Source organism: Misgurnus anguillicaudatus, chromosome 22, assembly GCF_027580225.2.
Source record: "Misgurnus anguillicaudatus chromosome 22, ASM2758022v2, whole genome shotgun sequence".
In the NCBI taxonomy this organism is placed as follows: Eukaryota; Metazoa; Chordata; class Actinopteri; order Cypriniformes; family Cobitidae; genus Misgurnus; species Misgurnus anguillicaudatus.
Window position 1 is genome coordinate 22,317,501 of NC_073358.2, and position 20,090 is coordinate 22,337,590.

The 20,090-nt window shown below is 36.5% G+C and overlaps 3 protein-coding genes across 4 annotated transcripts in view; 1 reads left to right on the top strand and 2 right to left on the bottom strand.

Moving 5' to 3' along the window:
- The window catches only part of kank1a (KN motif and ankyrin repeat domains 1a), a 76,671-nt gene extending 71,404 nt beyond the window's left edge, over positions 1 to 5,267 (bottom strand). For both annotated transcript variants that reach the window (XM_073860854.1, XM_073860851.1), the window contains exon 1: positions 5,110 to 5,267. The gene's annotated coding sequence lies outside the window, so the exon portion shown is untranslated. The remainder of the gene's footprint in view (positions 1 to 5,109) is intronic.
- Positions 5,268 to 7,954: 2,687 nt separating this feature from the next.
- LOC141358954 (C3a anaphylatoxin chemotactic receptor-like) lies at positions 7,955 to 9,219 on the bottom strand. Its single transcript, XM_073861005.1, has one exon. The coding sequence runs from the start codon at positions 9,085 to 9,087 to the stop codon at positions 8,257 to 8,259; it is 831 nt and encodes a 276-aa protein (XP_073717106.1). The 5' UTR covers positions 9,088 to 9,219; the 3' UTR covers positions 7,955 to 8,256.
- Positions 9,220 to 14,784: 5,565 nt separating this feature from the next.
- On the top strand, positions 14,785 to 19,564 carry fbp1a (fructose-1,6-bisphosphatase 1a). The gene is made up of 7 exons (XM_055200108.2): positions 14,785 to 15,103; positions 15,394 to 15,556; positions 15,742 to 15,834; positions 16,235 to 16,375; positions 16,583 to 16,720; positions 18,075 to 18,194; positions 18,768 to 19,564. The coding sequence occupies exons 1-7, from the start codon at positions 14,934 to 14,936 to the stop codon at positions 18,954 to 18,956; spliced, it is 1,014 nt and encodes a 337-aa protein (XP_055056083.2). The 5' UTR covers positions 14,785 to 14,933; the 3' UTR covers positions 18,957 to 19,564.
- Positions 19,565 to 20,090: the final 526 nt, after the last annotated feature.

The following is a 20,090-nucleotide window of genomic DNA, read 5'->3' on the forward strand; positions in this document are numbered from 1 at the left end:
TACCACTTTAACAGTGCTTTTGTAAGTGGCGATAACGATCTGTGAACTATTGTGTTAACGACTGTGTAGCTGCTTTGTTTGTTGCTGGAGGACGCGTGCTTGACACAAACGGGGCTGTACTAAAAGGTAAATTATAGTTCGCCTCAAATTTTTTTTATTTGTGTATTTATTTAATGTGTATTATTTCTTCCCCAAGCTCATAAAATAAATTTGGGTCGCACATAAATTGGCAGGGTCGGTCGGAAACCGGAACCAAACAAATTTTTTTTTTAGGCCTAAACACTTTAATTGCATCTATACCACACTAACTGAAGTGCATGTTTGTGATTGACATGCATCATGCGCAAATTCATAGTAAACTTGATATTAGGAGGTTTTCCCTGAACTCGTTGTCAGCAGTCTTGCCTTCATCCAGAAACAGCACAGACAACGCGACAGCAGCGTATAAAACAATAGAATATTTCTGTCATCATCACAGCATTAAATAACGAAATGCGTTTATGTTTGTCATTTAACGTAAATAAATTAAAACAGTGGCCAGTAACACTCCTAAATGCGAGCATTGGGTTATGTGAATAACAACCACAATTATTAGCGAATAATCAAAAAACATTTTAAAAAAGAGTGAATGGAATTGCTGGATTCATGTAAACATCTTACTGCGATTAAGTCCCAAGGTTTCCCGCAGCACTTTGCAGTTCGGGCGGCCCGCCTAAGCTGGGACACCCTACCGCCTTAACTTGGTCGTCCAAAAAATGATAATTTCGCTGCACAAAAGGCCGTCAAGTGCATTTCGGAGAATAGCGTGCACGCAGCTGAAATTGTCTGTCACTGTCTGGAGGATAGCCAGTTGATAAAACGCGTGTCAGTGAGAACTGTAGTGGACTTATGTTTTGGGTTTATTTAAGCCTGTTATTGTATTAGTCTATAGTTCTTGCAAATTTAAAGTTAGCTAGCTGGTGATATTGTTGTTTGAGCAACCTGCTAGCTAGGTTGCACATGCCTGTTGAGTGCTATATTTGTTGAGCGCTCTTGCTCATGTTATTTATGCACATTATTTACATGCTACAGTAGTTACACTCATTTAAGATAATGTAATTAATAGTGGGAAATAATCCGTTTTTACAATCTATCATCGTTCGCCAGACGTTCTACAACATCTGCTTCAGTTTGTTTATTAACCCTTTAATTTAATTCATTAATAATCTAGTATTTAGTGTTCATTTTCTGTAATAGTTTCTTCAAAATTAAGTTTTAACTGAGTGTTTTTAATAAAAATATTTTCCTTTTCATCATGAGGCGTACGACCTGCCCCTTTGAGTCTATACTCCAATTTTTGGAAAATCACATTATTGGTATAAACTTAAACATTGCCATCTTCTTGGAAAAAGTTAGCTGAAGAAAAGTAAAAAAAATTCAAGTTGCAGTAAAGAGCCATATAAGAAAACACTTCACTCAGATAAGTCTGAACGGTAGTGTTATATACTCAAAAAAAAAGGTCTTTATTAACATGGGTGTTGAAGGATTGACGTCATCCTTCCCTTTAAAAAATCATTGGCCAAGGTCAACCAAAAAATAAGGTTTAAAAATTCTACATTCAGTTGTCCAGTATATCAACAACTATGCTATCTATGACAGTTACACAAAAGCCTTATCCTTCATCCCAAACAGATGTCTGTGTCTGGTAGACAAAAGCAACTTCACTGAAGCTCCTTATGAGATGGTGACCATATCGTGATCTAAAAGATTGGACATCATGATAAAGGCGCAAACGGTTTCATTTCAGTTTGGACATATTGTGTGATAATACACTCTAGATAAAGGGGCTAAATATCACCATAATCTCGTAATCATAGGGGAACCACTTTAAGTGTTATGTAGCACCAATGTAGATCCATTTAGAACCATGAGTGGTGCTAAATATGCTATGATTTAGTAATCAGATGGTTAAGCAGTTGTCCACTTCAATACATTGCAAGAAAAATTCTAAATGAAAAACTGCAGTAAAGGCACAGCAACCAAATTCCAACTACATTCAATGTTTGAGACTTAAGAAGATGAAGTAAACTTGAGCTTTTGTGTCTATATTTTCTTGGAATGCTTTAAGCTCGAAACAAATTTCAAATGACCAAGTGTTCTTCGAAAAGAGGGCCAGGACAAGATGTCAATCAATCCATTCAGTGTAAAAAGGAAAAGGCAGTTTTAACAAAGCAGTTTTGAGATACTTAAGAAATAAGCGACAACTCACTCGCTCAAGAAATTAATGTTACATGGGTTGAATATTTTTTTCTTTCACTAAATGACATTAAATGACTAAAGAATGTTCCAGACAATTTGAGGATCTTATAAGATGCCAAACTGTGGGAAAGTTCTTGTAATTACTTTGAAGCTAAAAACAAAAAACAAAAAAACTTCCAACATCATCTATAAGAAACAACAGGTTGCACAACAATTCACATTCGACTTTGATCACCTAATTAATGAATTACTAGCTCATTTAAACATCTATCAAAAAGCACCTCAAATGAGACATCCTTTTGGAACTTTTTACCAGTCAGCAAGAGTGCCTGCCTTAAGAATACAGTTTTTAAAAAGTCATTAAAATGCTCCCTGATTAGATATAACCATCAGTTGATAACAGGAATGCACACCAAGACCTCCAGCCTCCTGAATTCAACTGCCTTGTATCCATGGTCTCCAAAATATTCCCAGATACATTTTTACTTAAGGTATATTAAGTGCATTTGATGGACACACAATGATCAAATTCTCATCACCTCCAACAAAGACAAGTTAATGAGGCATCAAATCCATGTGTTTATACCACAGGCAATGTACATTCTGAGTCCAAACACCAGGAAGTCATAAAGATGACTTATTCTGCTGTATGTCAAAGGGGAAAAATGTATGGTTAACTCGGCTACATAAAGTTTGACTCATTTCAACACTGCACATTTCTAATTTATCATTTTATATTTGACACAATACAGGATTAACCACAATAGCCTGTGAATCAGTTTAAAGACTGAACAAAAAACGACAATGTACAAGATACGACGTTAGAGAAAATAGCATGAAAGATCATGATTACACTCTAAAACCGCTGGGTTGTTTTTAACCCATGGTTGGGTCAAAAAGGGACAAACCTAACTTTCGAATTATAAATGAACCCACGCTGGGTTGTTTTAGCACAAAATGCTGTGTTGCGACAAATATAGACATTTTCATAACTGGGTTTGTGCCTTTTTGACCCAACCGTGGGTTGAAAAGAAACCACAGAGTGTACCGATGCACAATACAGTGAGAGATTCTCCATGCTTAAGGTGGTTGGTAGGCTTTGAGGGATGGCAATGAAGGTAGATCAGATTTGCAAACAGTTCTAACCGAGCAGCAAAGTGGAAGTAATTTCCTCTGTATAAACAGGCAGCAGCCGTTTGGCTTTTACAGCCTGAAAGACAGACATAAGTGATAGTTCCCTTCACCATGAACTGCGCTTTGATCCTTATGTGCAAACCTTTCTCAGTAAGGTGCAAATGAGTAGCTTCTGCCATATGTCCACATGACTAGATCGAAGCCCATCACTTTTTAACTTTAAACTGTGCTTTAAAATTACATAGAAATCAGATGCAATGCTGTAGCCAGCACAGTAACAGTAGATTGTACTCCTGGCATGTGTCATAAAACTAAAATTCACATTTAAAAAATAATAACCATTCTGTAATACTGCCACTATCACTCAGCAAATTCTTCTCATCCCACTTTTAACAACAAGAATAGCTCTAAAGAGAAAGCATAAAGGCAGACAGGGGTCTCGCATTGTTTAATATAGTCTTTCATTATGCCACTGCTGAAAGGAAGCTTTAGACCACTTTCATCTTGAAACAGTTCTCTGTTTAAACAACTGGGACTACCTCCAAAAGATGTCTCAGCACCATTCACGGTCTCACAGGAGAACAGTCGACACCCTGTGGATGTGCCAATTTTCCTCTGGATTACCCCCTCACAAAGTTTACTATGGTCCAAGGCTTCAGTCGCATACTTTTAATGAATGCAACATGATTACATCCGACACAGAAATTCACCATAGAAGATTTCAAAATTGTCTGCTGTTGAAATGACAGGGGAATGTATGTATCCAAGAAATGCCGTTTGAAAGAGGAGACGACTGCCTTGACACACCAAACAGAGGTTTCATTTCTGCCGGTGATATTATTTGTATGATGTTGACAATCCTTTTCACTAGCAGATAATAATGTCTTTGTGAGGGGCTCTGCACAAGATCTCATGTTAAGATGTATTGTTCTTAACTGAAAGCCCTTCGGACCTTAGGCTACAGTATAAAAAACTTTAAGAAACACTTTAAGAAAGAGTGTCAAATCACTACTTTAGGGTGCACACTTGGTTGATAGCTTACTTTGGAGGTTATCATGAAAATCGGTCCAAACTTCCTGAGTTTCCACAGGAAGGGCCATCATCATAATTACGTCCTGTCCGATGACAAGAGGACAGCATCTACATTTGTACAATGGTTTCTATGGGTGTTACCTAAACGATTAAAATGACAACCTTAATTACTATTGAACGCCAAAAAAAAACACTCATACTTTCGGGAGCATCAAGCACGCATGTTTCGCGACACAAAAAATATAGATCCTTCAATATAAAATTTCTCAACAGGTATGTGATAAGTGACTGAAGTCTCAACATTATATTTAAAGATATATTGTTTGGCTCAGAAAGGTCTATACTCTGTTAACCATTAAAATTATATTGCAATCTATCTTATCTTGCTTTGAAAAGTAGTAAGAGTCGCGCGACCAACGCACCCTAACGTTACTTAACATATATTCCCATGTTAGTGTGCATGCTCGTTCTGCAGCTTAAATATCAGGATTAAATTCAGTATTACCTAAAGAACTGTCACAAGAACTTCCTTTCCCTGTTTACATTAAAAACAGAAGTTAACAACTCGCCATATCGTCCAGAAAAGCATAAGTGATTCGCAGACCTGTTTTGTCTATGTGACTTTCGCGGGTGCACTCAAGTTGGACATAATGTCTAGTTTATAAAAGTGCGACCAACGGTTTTTTTAAAGGAACAATTGCTTACCTTTATCCGAAGAAGCTTGTTTATACGTCCCTCTCCCGTCACCACACGTTCCCTTTGTAAAAGTCCCGGTAAATTGTCCTCTTTGTGCTCATGCGCAAAAGACCTGCACGGATCGTCGTGCAACAGAGCCGCGCGCACAATGGATGTTCCCTGACGCGAGAGCGTGACGTGCAAATAACTAAGTACACAAAGACAGGTGCTCCACTTACTGCGTAGGCCTACTATATCAGCAAGTCCACCGAAAGTCACACAGCTTTCTTTAAGTGTATGTTTTAAGTAAAATGTCTTATTGAAACGGTTATATTTCTGTAGCCAAGTTTAATTAAATAATGTTTTTCATACTGGCTGAAGATCTGTATTGTGTGGTCATTTTCAATTTTTTTCTGATCCAGTGAATATGAACTTTGCAAGGTTGTATTTTTATTTCACAAAAATGTGCAGTCTTTAATCCTAAACTGCAACTAGAATGTTCTTATCTAAAAAAAAATATTTAGTAAATTATTAATCTTACTTCTGTTTTAATTGCCTTTGTATTATTGTTCTAAGTTATTGAAGTTTGGATGTTATTGGTATTTAGTTTTACTACTGCAGAGCCAGAAAAGAGAACAAGCAGTAACTCTTGAAGGAATGTGGGCTTGGCAACCATATATAGATGATTATAGAGAGTTGTGGTGGGATTGACATTTTGGATGCTGTATAGGGACATATAGGAGGAGCTGGTAATCCAGCAAAGAAAGTTTTTCAACTGAGAGAAACACAGAGAAACTCACACTCTTATAACATTTTTAACCCAGATAAATGAACATGTCTTTTTACCCCTTGTATTATGCTTTCCAATTAATCCCAAATGTGTTTGGTGGTTCAGGTCTGAATTCTGTGCAGACCAATAGTTTTTCCACACTAAACCAAAATATTATTTTTATACACTTTCCATTTCCATTTATAGACATTTCTTTTAAACTTTATAGAAAAAAAAAAACACAAAGTTGAAAGCGTACATTTCTCTATTATGTCATAGTGTGCCACAGCAGGAAATAGTGTGCTCATCCCAATTCAAATTCTGTCGTACTAAATAGTAGTCAAAATTAGATTTAGTATGTCCCATCTTTGTTAAAGTACTCAAATGTCTTTATCATAACAAAAACATATACTTTGAAATATACTTTAAGGGCATAGTAGGCGAAATGGGATGCAGGCCATGACTTTATTTCTGATTGAAAAGTTAGTTATTAATCAGGACTGACCTCTAGCGATACATTTGGGTATTTCATGGATGCACAATAAAATATAACTGCAAGCAGTAGGGCCATGCACCACAGCAGCCCAGAGCAACAAGACCAAAGACGGCAGAAATACAGACAGACGAGTGAAAAAAGACAGGTTGTGAAGAGTAGGTGAGAATTAAAACATAATCTTAGTAGATTAACGTAACGCGTCACACGGGATTCGTACCCACGACGACCTCAGTTTCAACGCATGCGCTTTAGGTTGTGCCACTCTGCTGACGCAGCTTATCTAGGCTTTCAGAGGTGCGTGCAAGCATTAAATGCCCAATCACCGACAGAGATGACACCTCAGAGCAGAAATTACAGAAATACAATGTATATTAAAATCAGACAGCTTAAAGGTGGAGTGCACAATGTTTGAAAGCCAATGTTGACATTTGAAATTACCTAAACAAACACGCTCCTACCCCAATAGAATCTGGACCTTCTTTTAAAGGTGCAGTGTGTAATTTTTAGAAGGATTTCTTGACAAAAATGCAAAATAATATACAAAACTATATTATCAGGGGTGTAAAGACCTTTCATAATGAACCGTTATGTGTTTATTACCTTAGAATGAGATGTTTTTATCTACATACATAGAGGGTCCGCTTACATGAAAGTCGCCATTTTGTGCCGCCATGTTTCTACAGAAGCCCTTAACAGACAAACTTTCTTTACTAAGTTGTCTTCGACGATGACCTGTTTGTCCGGTGGTGGCTACAGTAGCTTCTCTATGGCTGCGTCCGAAACCGCATACTGTATAGTAGATACTGAATTAGATGAAGTACCTACTTACTTGGCATTAAAACAGTAGGTACTGTATAGTATGAATCCTGGTAGTATGAATGAGATTCGGACGTACTACATCCGCTATGTTGATACATCACGTGACATACATCGTCATCACGTCATGTCATTTCAGCGCGAAAACCGGCGAAAACAGCTGCGTGCCTCGTCTTCTTCGTTGGATAACTTCTCGTCCGGGGCATCATGGGATAGTGAAGCGTCCATCGTATGCACACTGCAAAATCTAGCCGGAAGAAGTAGGTCATCCGGGTACTTTTCGCATACTGTTTTTCGAATACTATGTATTCGGACATACTACTCGCCTCGCCTACTGCTTTTTGCGTACTATATAGTATGTAGTAGGCGGTTTAGGACGCAGCTAAAGTGTTTCAAAAGCGAGGGGTGAGCAGTGGACTGAGCCGTTGGTTGCAATTTACAACCTCACCACTAGATGCCGCTAAAATTTACATACTGCATCTTTAAAAGACCCGCCCCACACATACGCAACCCCGGCAAGGATGTCGGTTAGTAGACACGGCCCTTACTGCTGATTGGCTACAAGTGTGTTTTGGTAGTCGGCCCGTCTCCTTTTCCAAAGCGTTTTTCAAACATTGTGCACTCTGCCTTTAAGTAAGAATAAAGTTAAAGTCGTCATGAAAATAAAATAAAATGAAAACTTTAATTTTTTTAGAATATGTGGTATTTTTTACAAATGACTTATCTGTGAGCTTCATTGTTTCCTGATAATCATTAAATGGGACTTTAAACGTTTAAAGCAGGAAATAAACACCTTTCTCGGTTATGATTAATTTAATGATCAAATAAAATTTACACTAACAGTGTTGCAACATAATGGTTGTGTATAACAAAACAATGAGAAAAACATTCAGTGAGTAAGTCACAATTACAAATTAAACTTTATTCTAAAAGATTTGTATAGATTGATTCCTCCTCATCAATACATTGATCTGTTGGCAATAGTTTGGTGTGGGACTTTCTGTTTGTCTTTACACAGGAGATGGATTACTTGAGAAACCTCATCTAAAGACTGAAATTAAAAGCTTGTTCTGTTCTCTTGGCTGCAAGCAAAGAATCAGATGGTTGTGTCGTTTATCTGAACATTTGGTACCTGCTGACATTGAGAGGTGTGAGGAAGTGAAGTTGATCTCATATTCAGATGTTCCTCTGTAAAAACTGCCTCGAGAACCAGCAGCAGAGACTTTTTCAGTTTTATCTTAAACTCATTACACATGAACACATAGAGAATAGGGTTAAGACAACTGTTTAGATGAGCCAGGCAGTATACAAATGATGTTGCAGCAGAAAGTTTTCGTTTAGCACTGTCACTCCAGTTATACTTAAATGCACTTATTAGACACAGTTTATGTACATGGAAAGGAAACCAGCATATGAAAAAAGCCAGAACCACCGATATAATAACCCGATAAGAGCGTAGCTGCTTTCCTCTTTTGAGGCTTTTTACCCGCATGCCAATAGCTATGTATGAAGATGCAGTAATCAAAAAGGGAATTAGAAAGGACACCATAAACATAAATGTGTAGATAGCCACTGGGAAAAATCTCTGTAAATGCATAAGAGTGAAAAAAGAGATGCTGCAGCAGATGGATAAAATCCACACAAATGCACAAATGAGTCTGGCTTTGACTAGAGTTCGCTTATTCCTAACCCACACAACCATCCATGTGCACAGACATCGGTCCACACTGATAACTGTCAGAAAGAAAACACTTGCAAACATATTTAGCAGAAAAACAAAATAATAGCACGCATGTATGACTTTGCCTAAGTACAAAAATATATTCTTGTCGAAATCAGCAGCGATGTCAAAAACCAAAAACATACTGAAAATGAAGTCTGCAATTGCCAAGTTAAGAAACCAAATAGAGTTGACTGTTGTCTTCATTTTGTAGCTGGTCACAAAGATGACAAGTCCATTTCCAATGACACCAATGATCAAAATGACAAAATACACAAATATCTTGAAGATTTTAAGGTTTGGTAGGCCTTCCTCTTGCTTTGTGGAGTTACTTATTGTGTCTTCAGTCAAATGTAGAGGTCCCAAATTTACGCCCACTGCAAAATGAGAGAAGATCTTAATGAAAATGATGTAGTAAAAAGTAATCATGTTAACTCAAATTGTGTGTCCCCTTAAGATGTTTTATTCAGAACAAAAATATTCATCTCTTCTGACAGTTTCAATTGCTATATGCATCAGGTAGACGGCATTAGATGGCACAGACAAAATCAGGATACCAAGGTAAGTAAAGAAAACATGAAAAAGAGGCAAACACATAAAAAAGGTGATTTATATTTTGTTTTATGATTCTGAGGGTAGCCCATGTAAAGCTGTTTTAATAAACATAAAATAGAAGATACTGAAGTGAAACAGAGGATAAGAGGAGGAAAATTTGACCCTCATATTCTTTCATACTCTCTACTAAATGTAAAATAAAACGTACATAAGACTGTATACAGCAGATGTAAATTCTTACCCATTTTCAACTTTATTTTCTCTCTTCTGTCTTTGTGCTCAACAAATAATGTAGACATTTGCATACAATAAGTCATAGTTTCCCTTTATATGAAGTGGGGATTAGGGAAGGGGTGATATTTTCGTAAGAATATGCTAATGTACAAAACCAATATGCAAATTAACTTAAACTACAAGCAGCATTGCTAATAAATGTCACAGTTTTGTTTATAAGTTTGTTTTTCTGATGTTTTATCACTGCTGTGAAAGTGACGTGTACAATTTATTTTTAACTCGTTTGTTACTGCTTTTTTGGGTTGTAGTCTATGAGAATGTCTAGAATAGGTGTATTTTGTATACTAAATAGCGACGGTCTCAGTATTACAGGAGACAATATAGCAGATTATGAAAAACTGCAGTGTCAAGTTTTGTTATTCGACTTAGCCCACAATAAGATGACAAAACGTCCTTTAGGCTATACCGCAATATATTTAAAATTGATGTTGTATATACATATTTTGGATTTGGATTTTAAAACCAGCAGGTGGATAAAAGCCATCTATACAGATGATTCTGCCTTAATCACCTGTGCACAGGCATTGACAACAGTCTTGTAAACCTATTTAGCTTTTAAGGTAAAATCTTTTATAAAAATAATGATTCTCAGTGCACTATTTACAAATTAATAAAATGATATTTGACCATTTTAGTGCATGTGTTACTTCTGGTGCATCTTAATTCATTTTCCCTCAAATTTAATATGTGTTATACGTTTTATGTATTAGGAAGTTTATTTCATAGTTTGTTATTACAGTAGGTACAGTATTTAAAGGCGGAGTGCACAATGTTTGAAAGCCAATGTTGATATTTGAAATCACCTAAACAAACACGCTCCTACCCCAATAGAATCTGGACCTTCTTTTAAAAGACCTGCCCCACACATACGCAACCAGGCAAGGATGTCGGTAAGTAGACACGCTCCTTACTGCTGATTGGCTATAAGTGTGTTATGTTAGTCGGCCCGTCTCCTTTTCCAAAGCGTTTTTCAAACATTGTGCACTCCGCCTTTAAAAAAACTATTTCATTGATGATCTAATCTCAAAGTAACACTTGTTTTTAGCCAATTATGAATTTGGTAAAATGCAACAATGCTGAAACGTCTCCTGTATAGCTCAGTGGCAGAGCATTGCATTAGTAAGATCATGGGATTGAACCATGGACAACACATGATAAAAAATATCTACCTTGTAATGCACTATACAGTAACTCACTTTGGATAAAAGCATCTGCCAAATGTGTATATGTACATTAGTTCAACTGAAAAGGTTGCATTCTGCATTAACACTGTTTATTTTAACCAAATTTATATTGCAATCAATTTTTGCAAGTGAATGAAGTTACTAACTTGTGAATCTTTTGAACTGCAGTCTACAGCAAACAGAAGTGCAGATAGATATGATTATTTTGAAATTTCTATGAGATTAGAGTGGTCATACAACATAATCTTGATTAAAACAAAACTGGAGAAGTCAAAATAGTGAAACAGTGATGTGGTGGTAAAAAAGCAAGCTTCAGATAAATAAAGAGAACACTAAATGTCCACATATGCAGGGCATACGTGAATATTCAGTGGAAGAACATCGTTCCCTTTTTATCAGTAGATTGCAATGTTTTTGTCCTCCTCCTGAGCCAGTTAGGGTTTTAGGTGTGCACAACTTATCTGTATTCTTGATTCATCAGAAAACCAAGCTTGCCTTTTAATATAAGCAATAAACTGTAGTTACAGTACATGTAAAATGTCCCGTGTTACAGTATTTTCAAGTGGCACACAACTGTCTTTAAAATAAATGAATTTTCTACATTATGAAAGGCAAACACTGGATCATTGTAAACTCTCAGGCGTGGTTTCCTGGACAGGGATTAGCTTAAACCAAGACCTTAGTTTAATTAGGAAATATAACTAGTTTTAACAAACATGCCTTACTAAAAACATTACTTGTGTGCATTTTTTGGGCACAACAAAGGGCACTGATGTATTTAAAGATATGTCAGTGCAAGTTGTTTTCAGTTTGAACACCTCTTACATTTATTTAAGTCTAGGACTAGTCTAATCCCTGTCCGGGAAACCGCCCCTTAATCATTTTTTCATCTGTAGTAAAATGATAATATAACATGGGTAAAATCATATTGTTGTTTTCTGAATTTGCACTGAAAATAAATTTGCATACAAATGCATTTGTTGCACAGTTAAATGCACATTAATTTGCACACTTTATTTCTGAATAGGAACCAAACTTTCTTGTGAAATTCTAGGCAAGATACCGCAAAAGATTCAATACCCAGCAAAAGACAACAGATACAACATCAGCAAACTGTAATTATAACAAGCTTATTTTGCTTTTCAATGACAATCACTAAATCATTGTGAGGTAAATGCATTGGGAAAATGTGTATGCTTGAGGCTTAATGTATTTTGTATTTCTGTATATTATTAAACATTATTCAACTTTGTAAACAATATTAAATCTTTTATTCAGGACCTCAAGCAATAAACTCTGTGCTCTTTCAGCATAGCAGTTTTCAGCTGTCTTTGTTTTAATAGTGAGATAAGACATTTTAATCACTTTAATAAGCTTTATGGTTATAGAAAACGTTGTTGAACCCAGAGTTCTCCTATTTTTAAGTGAAAGTGAAGTGCTACATATGTATTACCAATCTTAAAGGAAAACACCACAGTTTTCAATATTCCACTATGTTCCTACCCCAACCCAGACAAATCAATACATACCTATCTTTTTTCAATTGGTGCACTTAATCTTTGTACAGGGTGTTGTGAATGTGTTAGCATTTTGCCTAGCCACAGTCCAAACAGGGAGGAATTTAGAAGCCACCAAATACTTCAAATTTTTTCCTATTACATAAGTAGTTACACGAGTAAGTATGGTGGCACAAAATATAACGTGGTGATTCTTTGAGCGAAAAAAAAATGAGAACTATATTGTATGGTGGAAGAGCACTTAGTTTGCAGCACTTCGACCTCGGGTGCAGTAATATTGACGGAAGTTTGAGCGAGAGGGGGAGTAGTCAGGAGTGATGATGTTACTGCGCGCTGAGGTCGACTCTAAAATTGCAAAAAAAAATTACGTTGCCCCACCCTGGATTACAGGTTTGATGCCTCTGTCACTCTTTGCTTGACCTACTGTAAAAGTATAGTTAAAACTTTGGGAACCTAAGCATGCATACATTCATGACAAATTTCATAATTGGTATCCAGCATGACCAGAGGAATAAACACCAAGATCATAATTTTCTGACAAACATTTCAAAAGTTATGATAAAAAATTGCAATTCTTCAGATCTTGCACCCTGTAGTTGGCGCTGTCCAAGTTTGTAGGAGGAGTAGCGAAAAAATGTAATACTGTACCTTTCAAAATGATAGTTTCTGTAATGGACGGCATCTTAATGTAAGATGTTGAATGCGATGAGCATGATTAGAGTAATCAGATGTACAAAATAGAGTTTTTGTAGATCAAGGGGGATCAAAGTTATAACCGTTTGAAAGTGACTCTAAAGTTGGTCAGATAAATGTAACGGACCACTACTATGAGTGTGCCAAAATTTTATGTACGGTTCATAGACTGCCATAGACTCATTGAGGAAAAAGAAGAAGAAGCAGAAATATAACAGCAAGCAGTAATGTGGGGACAAGCACCAAAGGGGCAGCTACCGCAATGCAGAGCAAGCCGCTGCAGTGCAGAGCCTCAAGAACAAAAACGAGTCACTTTTGCATAGGTACTTTATAAAAATATATTCTATATGTAAATGTTATAAAATATAAAATTTAATATTAGAAAAAAAACACAACATCGTGAACAGGAGCAATATTCGCACCGTCTAGCCACAAAAATGATTTTCAAGAAAAAAATTCTTAGTATTTTTTAACTTGTTTTCAGTAAAAATATTAAAAAATTCTTAAATTAAGATGCTTTTTCTTGATGAGCAAAACGACCTAAGAAAATAAGTCTAGTTTTTAGACCAAAAATATCAAATTTAAGGGATTTTGTAGATAAAACAAGCAAAAAAAATCTGCAAATGGGGTTAGCAAATTTTTCTTGATTTTTTTTTTATTTAGTGTTTAAGAAAAATGTTGGCAGATTTTTTTGCTTGTTTTATGCACATAATCACTATACTTTGATATTTTTGGTCTAAAACTAGACTTATTTTCTTGGGTCGTTTTGCTCATGAAGAAAAAGCATCTGAATTTAAGAATTCTTAGATATTTTACTGAAAACAAGACAAAAATACTACGAATTTTTTTTTCTTGAAAATCATTTTTTGCAGTATATGTATGGGCACGTGCCAAACGTGTTCTTGAATGTTTCTTGACTTTTTGGCTTGTTTTAAGCCCAAATGTGCTTACATTTTAGGTTTTTTTGTCTAAAAACTAGACTTATTTTCTTAGTTCATAATTTGCTCATCAAGAAAAAGATCTTGGTTCAAGAAAATTGTACTGAAAACAAGACAAAAATACTAAGTAAGAAAGTCATTTTTGCAGAGTAAGCCTACATGTTATGATTTTTTTTGCATGTTTTTCTTCTAATAAATCTGAACTGAAAAAAAAGAATGTTTTAAACTAAAATTTGCTCTGAAACAATGTACACACTGAGTCTGCGCACTGTATATATTCTTATAAAAAACAACCAAATTACTTCTTAAACACCTACACTGTAAAAAAAATCTTTAGAAATTACATTAACTAGCTGCCAGGAATTTACTGTAGATTTTACATTTATGTTATTTACTGGCAACAGTTTGTTCAAAGTTAAATGAACATGAAACATTTTCATTCTTTATCTTCTACAGTATGTAACTGGCAACCAGCTGCATAATTACAGCAATATTTTTTACAGTGTACAGTAATTGTTGTTTTACACACCGTTACTGTCCTGATCGACGAGGTCACGTACAACAACTAAATTATCCACAAAGTGATCTCCCCTCTGTGATAAACCCACTATCATGATGACACAGCAGAGATCAGAGTCGAAACGAGAGGGCCTTTAATCCACACCCCCAGCTACACAATGCAACTTTTCTGCAACTTTCCACTCCTCTGGCTGTGCAGTTTTCATTGGTTTAACTCTATACTCCCCCTATAGCGCGCACTATTTCCGCGTTTATGTTTTGTTTCCGCGAGAGGCGTTACATGTATTCGACTTACAACAGTTACTACAGCAAGATATTTACATAATAAGCAATATCTTTTTAGTTATACAGCCATGTCAGACCGGGGCTCTTTCGATACAAATGTTGTAACTTTGACGAGATTTCTGCTTGAAGAGGGCAGGAAAGCTAAAGGCACGGGCGAGCTGACAACTCTTCTCAATGCAATGTGCACGGCTATAAAAGCAATCTCGACCGCTGTGAGGAAAGCAGGTATCGCCCACCTGTGAGTATGTTTTTGCAAACTTATGAATATTTTACATGCATAAAAACAATTTGAATTTTAAAACATTTGTAGCGTTGTGTAGTTTGCCTCAGTTTTTAAACAGTCGACATGCTGATGTTGAAATACCTGCGGAACTGGAAAGCAAACATTCTTCATAGTCCTGTGAAGTCTGTATATAAAATAAATGAATTAAATCTCTTTCACATAAATAATCCAGTGTATTCATTATGCATTATATTTTGGTTCAATTCACCAATACACCATCTGATATAATTGAACTCTTCTGGTAGGTATGGCATTGCTGGAAGCACCAATGTGACAGGTGATCAGGTGAAGAAGCTGGACATCCTTTCCAATGACCTTGTCATCAACATGATCAAATCGTCCTTCACCTCATGTGTAATGGTGACAGAGGAAAATGAAAATGCTATAATAGTCGAGCCTGATAGACGAGTAAGTAGTGACACACAATCAAGGCATATAAACTGTATATAGTGCTTTCTGATAGCACATGTGTAGTGGAAACAGTGTGTTTAAATATTGAGTCACAAGTTGTAACTATGTTTATGCATGGGTTATTCCAGCAATTCCTGTTTTTTTTATATTATTTAACTAAAGCTTCTTGCATGTGTGCATAGGGTAAATATGTGGTTTGCTTTGACCCTCTGGATGGCTCATCCAACATCGATTGCCTTGCTTCCATTGGGAGCATCTTTGCCATCTACAGAAAGGTATGAACAAACGTACTGAATAGATTTGCAGTTACACACATCATGAGAGTCTACTACATCAGTGGTTCTCAAACTGGGGTCCGGGGCCCCCAGGGGGGGCCGCGAGATGGTGCCAGGGGGGCCCCAGTTTTATGACATTTTATAAAATACATTCATTTATCATGAATTCTGTGTAATTAAACCTAAAAAGAAATAAGGCTACTAACCAACAGCACTACTTAGTAACTTAATATGTTTTGTTTAATTAAATTTTAGAACATTTTTTGTCATAAATTTTCTTTGGGGGGGCCGCGAAGGATTGCACCGTACACAAGGGGGGCCACACGCGGGAAAAGTTTGAGAACCACTGTACTACATAATACAATTAGAAATGTATTTTTAATGATTTCTCTGTTCAAAGTGCACCGATGGCGAACCATCAGAGAAGGATGCACTACAGCCCGGGAGAAACATAGTGGCTGCTGGGTATGCGCTGTATGGCAGTGCCACCATGGTTGTGCTCTCTACTGGTCAGGGAGTGAACTGCTTCATGTTAGATCCAGTAAGTTTTATTTGCCCAATAATCAGTCATGCGTTTATTTTTAGGATTCTACCGTACATGTGTTTACTGTAAATGTGTTTTTTTTTACAAACTGAAGGAATAATAAATCATGTTAATGTTGCATTTGATAGAATGACACTTCAGTATAAGTCGCTTTTAATAAAAGCGTCTGCCAAGTTTTGAATACCGTCTTTCAACATCTGTCAGGCAATTGGGGAGTTCATTCTGGTGGATAAAGATGTGAAAATTAAGAAGAGAGGAAAGATCTACAGTCTGAATGAAGGTTATGCCCTTTATTTCGATCCTGCCGTCACAGAGTACCTGCAGAAGAAAAAGTTCCCGGAGGTTCAGTATGCCTTTAAATATAATTTTCTTTCAAACTAAATGAAATAATAGTAAAGCAGAGTAAGGTTATAACATTACTCATTTTAGCCTGATTGGAGCCTATAGGAATGGTTTAATCAAAAATACACTATTACATTGATCTTTAAGTGTTCACAGTCGTGTTGCTACAAACCTGTATGACTTTGTCATGTAATACAAAAGTGAAGTTGTTAAAGATATGTCCAATCTTGTCTATATACTAGAAGTTAATTTACGAAAATTAAAACATGACAGTAGTCCAGAGAGTAGTCCTCTTGTGATGTCAGAAGGGCAGGGACGGACTGGCGCTAAAAAACAGCCCTGGACTTTTTCTCAAATAGGGGACCAATCACGGCTAGGGCCCTGTCCCAATTGGCACACTCCGGACTTGTATTCCTCCTCAGAGTCCACACTTTGATGACATCACGTAGTTCAGACTTTAGGGACCCTTGATGCGAGTCCACGTGGGTCGGAGTCGTATTTTGGGACAGACTCAACCGTCACGCCAGAAATAGGAAGAGAAGTTGCCCGTCAGTGTGAACTCCTCCCTTCTGTAGTCTGATTGGTCTGTTTGCTCTTTCGTAAGGACTTCTGGGTTGGTAAAGTGCGCAAAGCCTCCTGCAGCGCCAAAGACCGCATCAAGGGGGCAAAGGGGATGCTGATGAGCACACTTTAAAGCATAAAAATGACAGATGGGACACCCTACGGACTCGTAGACTAAGCGAGCACGCACAATTAAAGGCCACGAGACCGAAAGTCCACATGAAGTGCGCCATTTGGGACAGGGCCTAATAGGCCGACTCTTCTTCCTCATTTTTTTTACACGTAGCAGCATATAAGTGATTGAATAAGTCCCCCTAGTGTTTGCTATTCATATTGCGTTATTAGACTTTTTTGCCGACAGCCGGGAGACAGCCTTCGGTTGAACGGCCGTTTTGGACTTTTCCAGAATGCACAGATTGCCAATCCGTCCCTGCGAAGGGGATAATATCACCCCTTAATCTGCACTATCCACTATAGAGCAAAAATGTACTGTGAATGTGAAATAAGCAGCCAAAATTGTCTGCACATTAAAAACATGACAATAGACTATATTTTGACAAAAAAGTCTATATTATTTTATATATGCAGTCAGAGTGAACAAAAAAGTGCAAAGTGTCTTAAAAACAGACCCAGAGGGTTGCTATACTTTGAATCTCTTTTTAAATTAATTTTATGGAGATTGGGCATGCAATTTTTGGTCACTTTTGGCTTGTTTACAAAAAAAAACTTGGGACATTTTATGACAACCAGAAATAAGGTTATAAATCATTAATAATTGTTATCATGTGTTTAGGATGGCAGTGCACCCTATGGAGCTCGTTATGTAGGCTCTATGGTAGCCGATGTGCATCGGACCCTGGTGTATGGAGGAATCTTCCTTTACCCTGCTAATGTGAAGAGCCCCAAAGGAAAGGTATTTGATATATCTATACCTTGATATATCTTCTTATATATAACATAAGTCTGCCAATGCTTCCAATGGTGACTATATACAATGTAAAGAATAATTGACGACAGGCCATTGAATGGGTGTGCATTGAATAATCTTGAAGTGTGGCCTAAGTGTCTGGATAGTCCTGTTCTACCTTCTGTGCTACTTAAAGATAAAGTAAACAACCTTTGTTCCAGTTCTTTCGTTTAGTGTCACGTCGCCTGACAGGTGTGTCATGCATTGTTTACTTTACTTTATCTTTTAAACTTGAGCTGAAAGTATCCGTTATATGGAGATACTTGTGATACAGATACAGTGAGAGTGTCTCTCTGTAACATGCTGTTTTTTGCACAGTACAGCAGCATTATAAAAATGCAAAGTATCATATACTTTTTGATTTTTATGTCCACAAACAGGCCTGTAGAGGGTGCTATAGTATCTAAAAATGAAGGTTAAATTATGCTGAAAATAGAAGAGCTCTTGTTCATATCTTGACAACTTTAGTCAGAAATCTGAATGTGAAGTAAAACACTGTTTCTGTTTGACTCATTTCAGCTTAGACTACTCTATGAATGTAACCCCATGGCCTTCATCATGGAGCAGGCAGGAGGAATGGCCACTACAGGTACCACAAACGTTTTGGACATCCAGCCCGAGGGCATCCATCAGCGGGTACCTGTGGTGATGGGTTCCCCTGATGATGTCCAGGAGTACATCTCCATCTTTCAGAAACATCATAAATGAAGATTTAAACACACAACATACAGAAATCATTATATACTTGACACTCCAAATAAATACACCAAAATATATTCTTGCTCTTAAAATGTATGTAGATTTGAGATCCTACTTCAAACACCATATGTATCTATACATCAATGAAGTGTTAGTAAAGTTGGAATAAGCTGTTTTAGTCTAAATTATGTCGTAAGTGTTTTTTATGTTAAAAAAAATTTGGGACACAAATCTTTACATTATATTTGACATTTTCTCTGAAAACCTTATAGACCTTATTTTGGATGGATGATAAGTCCATTTGTTGTGCCTTAAGGTCTTTGGTCTAATTGAATTTATTTTTTATAATCAAGGTTCCATTAGACTTTTTGGGGGAGTAAATTTATATTTTTAATGTTGCATTATACTGGAAATATACTGAACAGATTGTATGTCTATCACAGCCTAATGTTTTTTTAATTTAACGTAATCTAAGGCCTAAGGTTTACTTCATTAGTCCAGACAATCTATGTTAGTGTTAGTGGCTGCTGAAATTAAAATTGGCTGGCCAAAAAGACCAAAGGAACTTTATAGCAGTAGCAAGGATTATTTGAAATTAAACACATCTTTTTTTCTGACAGACTGTGCATACCAAAAAATACCTTTTTGAACATTGTTGAGAACAACTGTCAATAAATCTCTTGGAAAAAAACCCTTTTTCTAACTTTATACACCCTTTCGGGATTTTGCATAATGGGAGGGGTTTTAATTGTACATTCATTGGATCCAATTAGAGATCTGTCAACTGGTCTTAATCAATAGCATAAACAGAAAGACCCTTAATTATTTTATAAAGGATTTAAAATGGTTACTCATACTTGTCCATCAGTCATATTGCAGAATTGTGTATTTCAGCAACACTTCTGTCATATATCTGGGATGATAATTTCAGGTCATGCCCCAACATTACTTATTTATACTTGACCCTAGGTTACAAGGCAGTCCTCCACAATGGAGATTTCATCCTAAATGGCTCCTAGATAAGGAATGTAATGAATATATTAAATTCCATATAGAAATATACTTCAATATTAATAGAGTTCAAACCTCAAGTAGTCTTAGATCTGAAGCCTCTAGAGCAGGGGTCCCCAACCTTTTTTCACC

Bases quoted from the DNA above. Each gene is read 5' to 3' on its own strand.
- LOC141358954 (XM_073861005.1), bottom strand. From the start codon at position 9,087: ATGAAGACAACAGTCAACTCTATTTGGTTTCTTAACTTGGCAATTGCA.
- fbp1a (XM_055200108.2), top strand. From the start codon at position 14,934: ATGTCAGACCGGGGCTCTTTCGATACAAATGTTGTAACTTTGACGAGA. The intron at 15,104-15,393 runs GTGAGTATGTTT...CTCTTCTGGTAG, and splicing joins AAAGCAGGTATCGCCCACCT to GTATGGCATTGCTGGAAGCA. The intron at 15,835-16,234 runs GTATGAACAAAC...CTCTGTTCAAAG, and splicing joins TCTTTGCCATCTACAGAAAG to TGCACCGATGGCGAACCATC.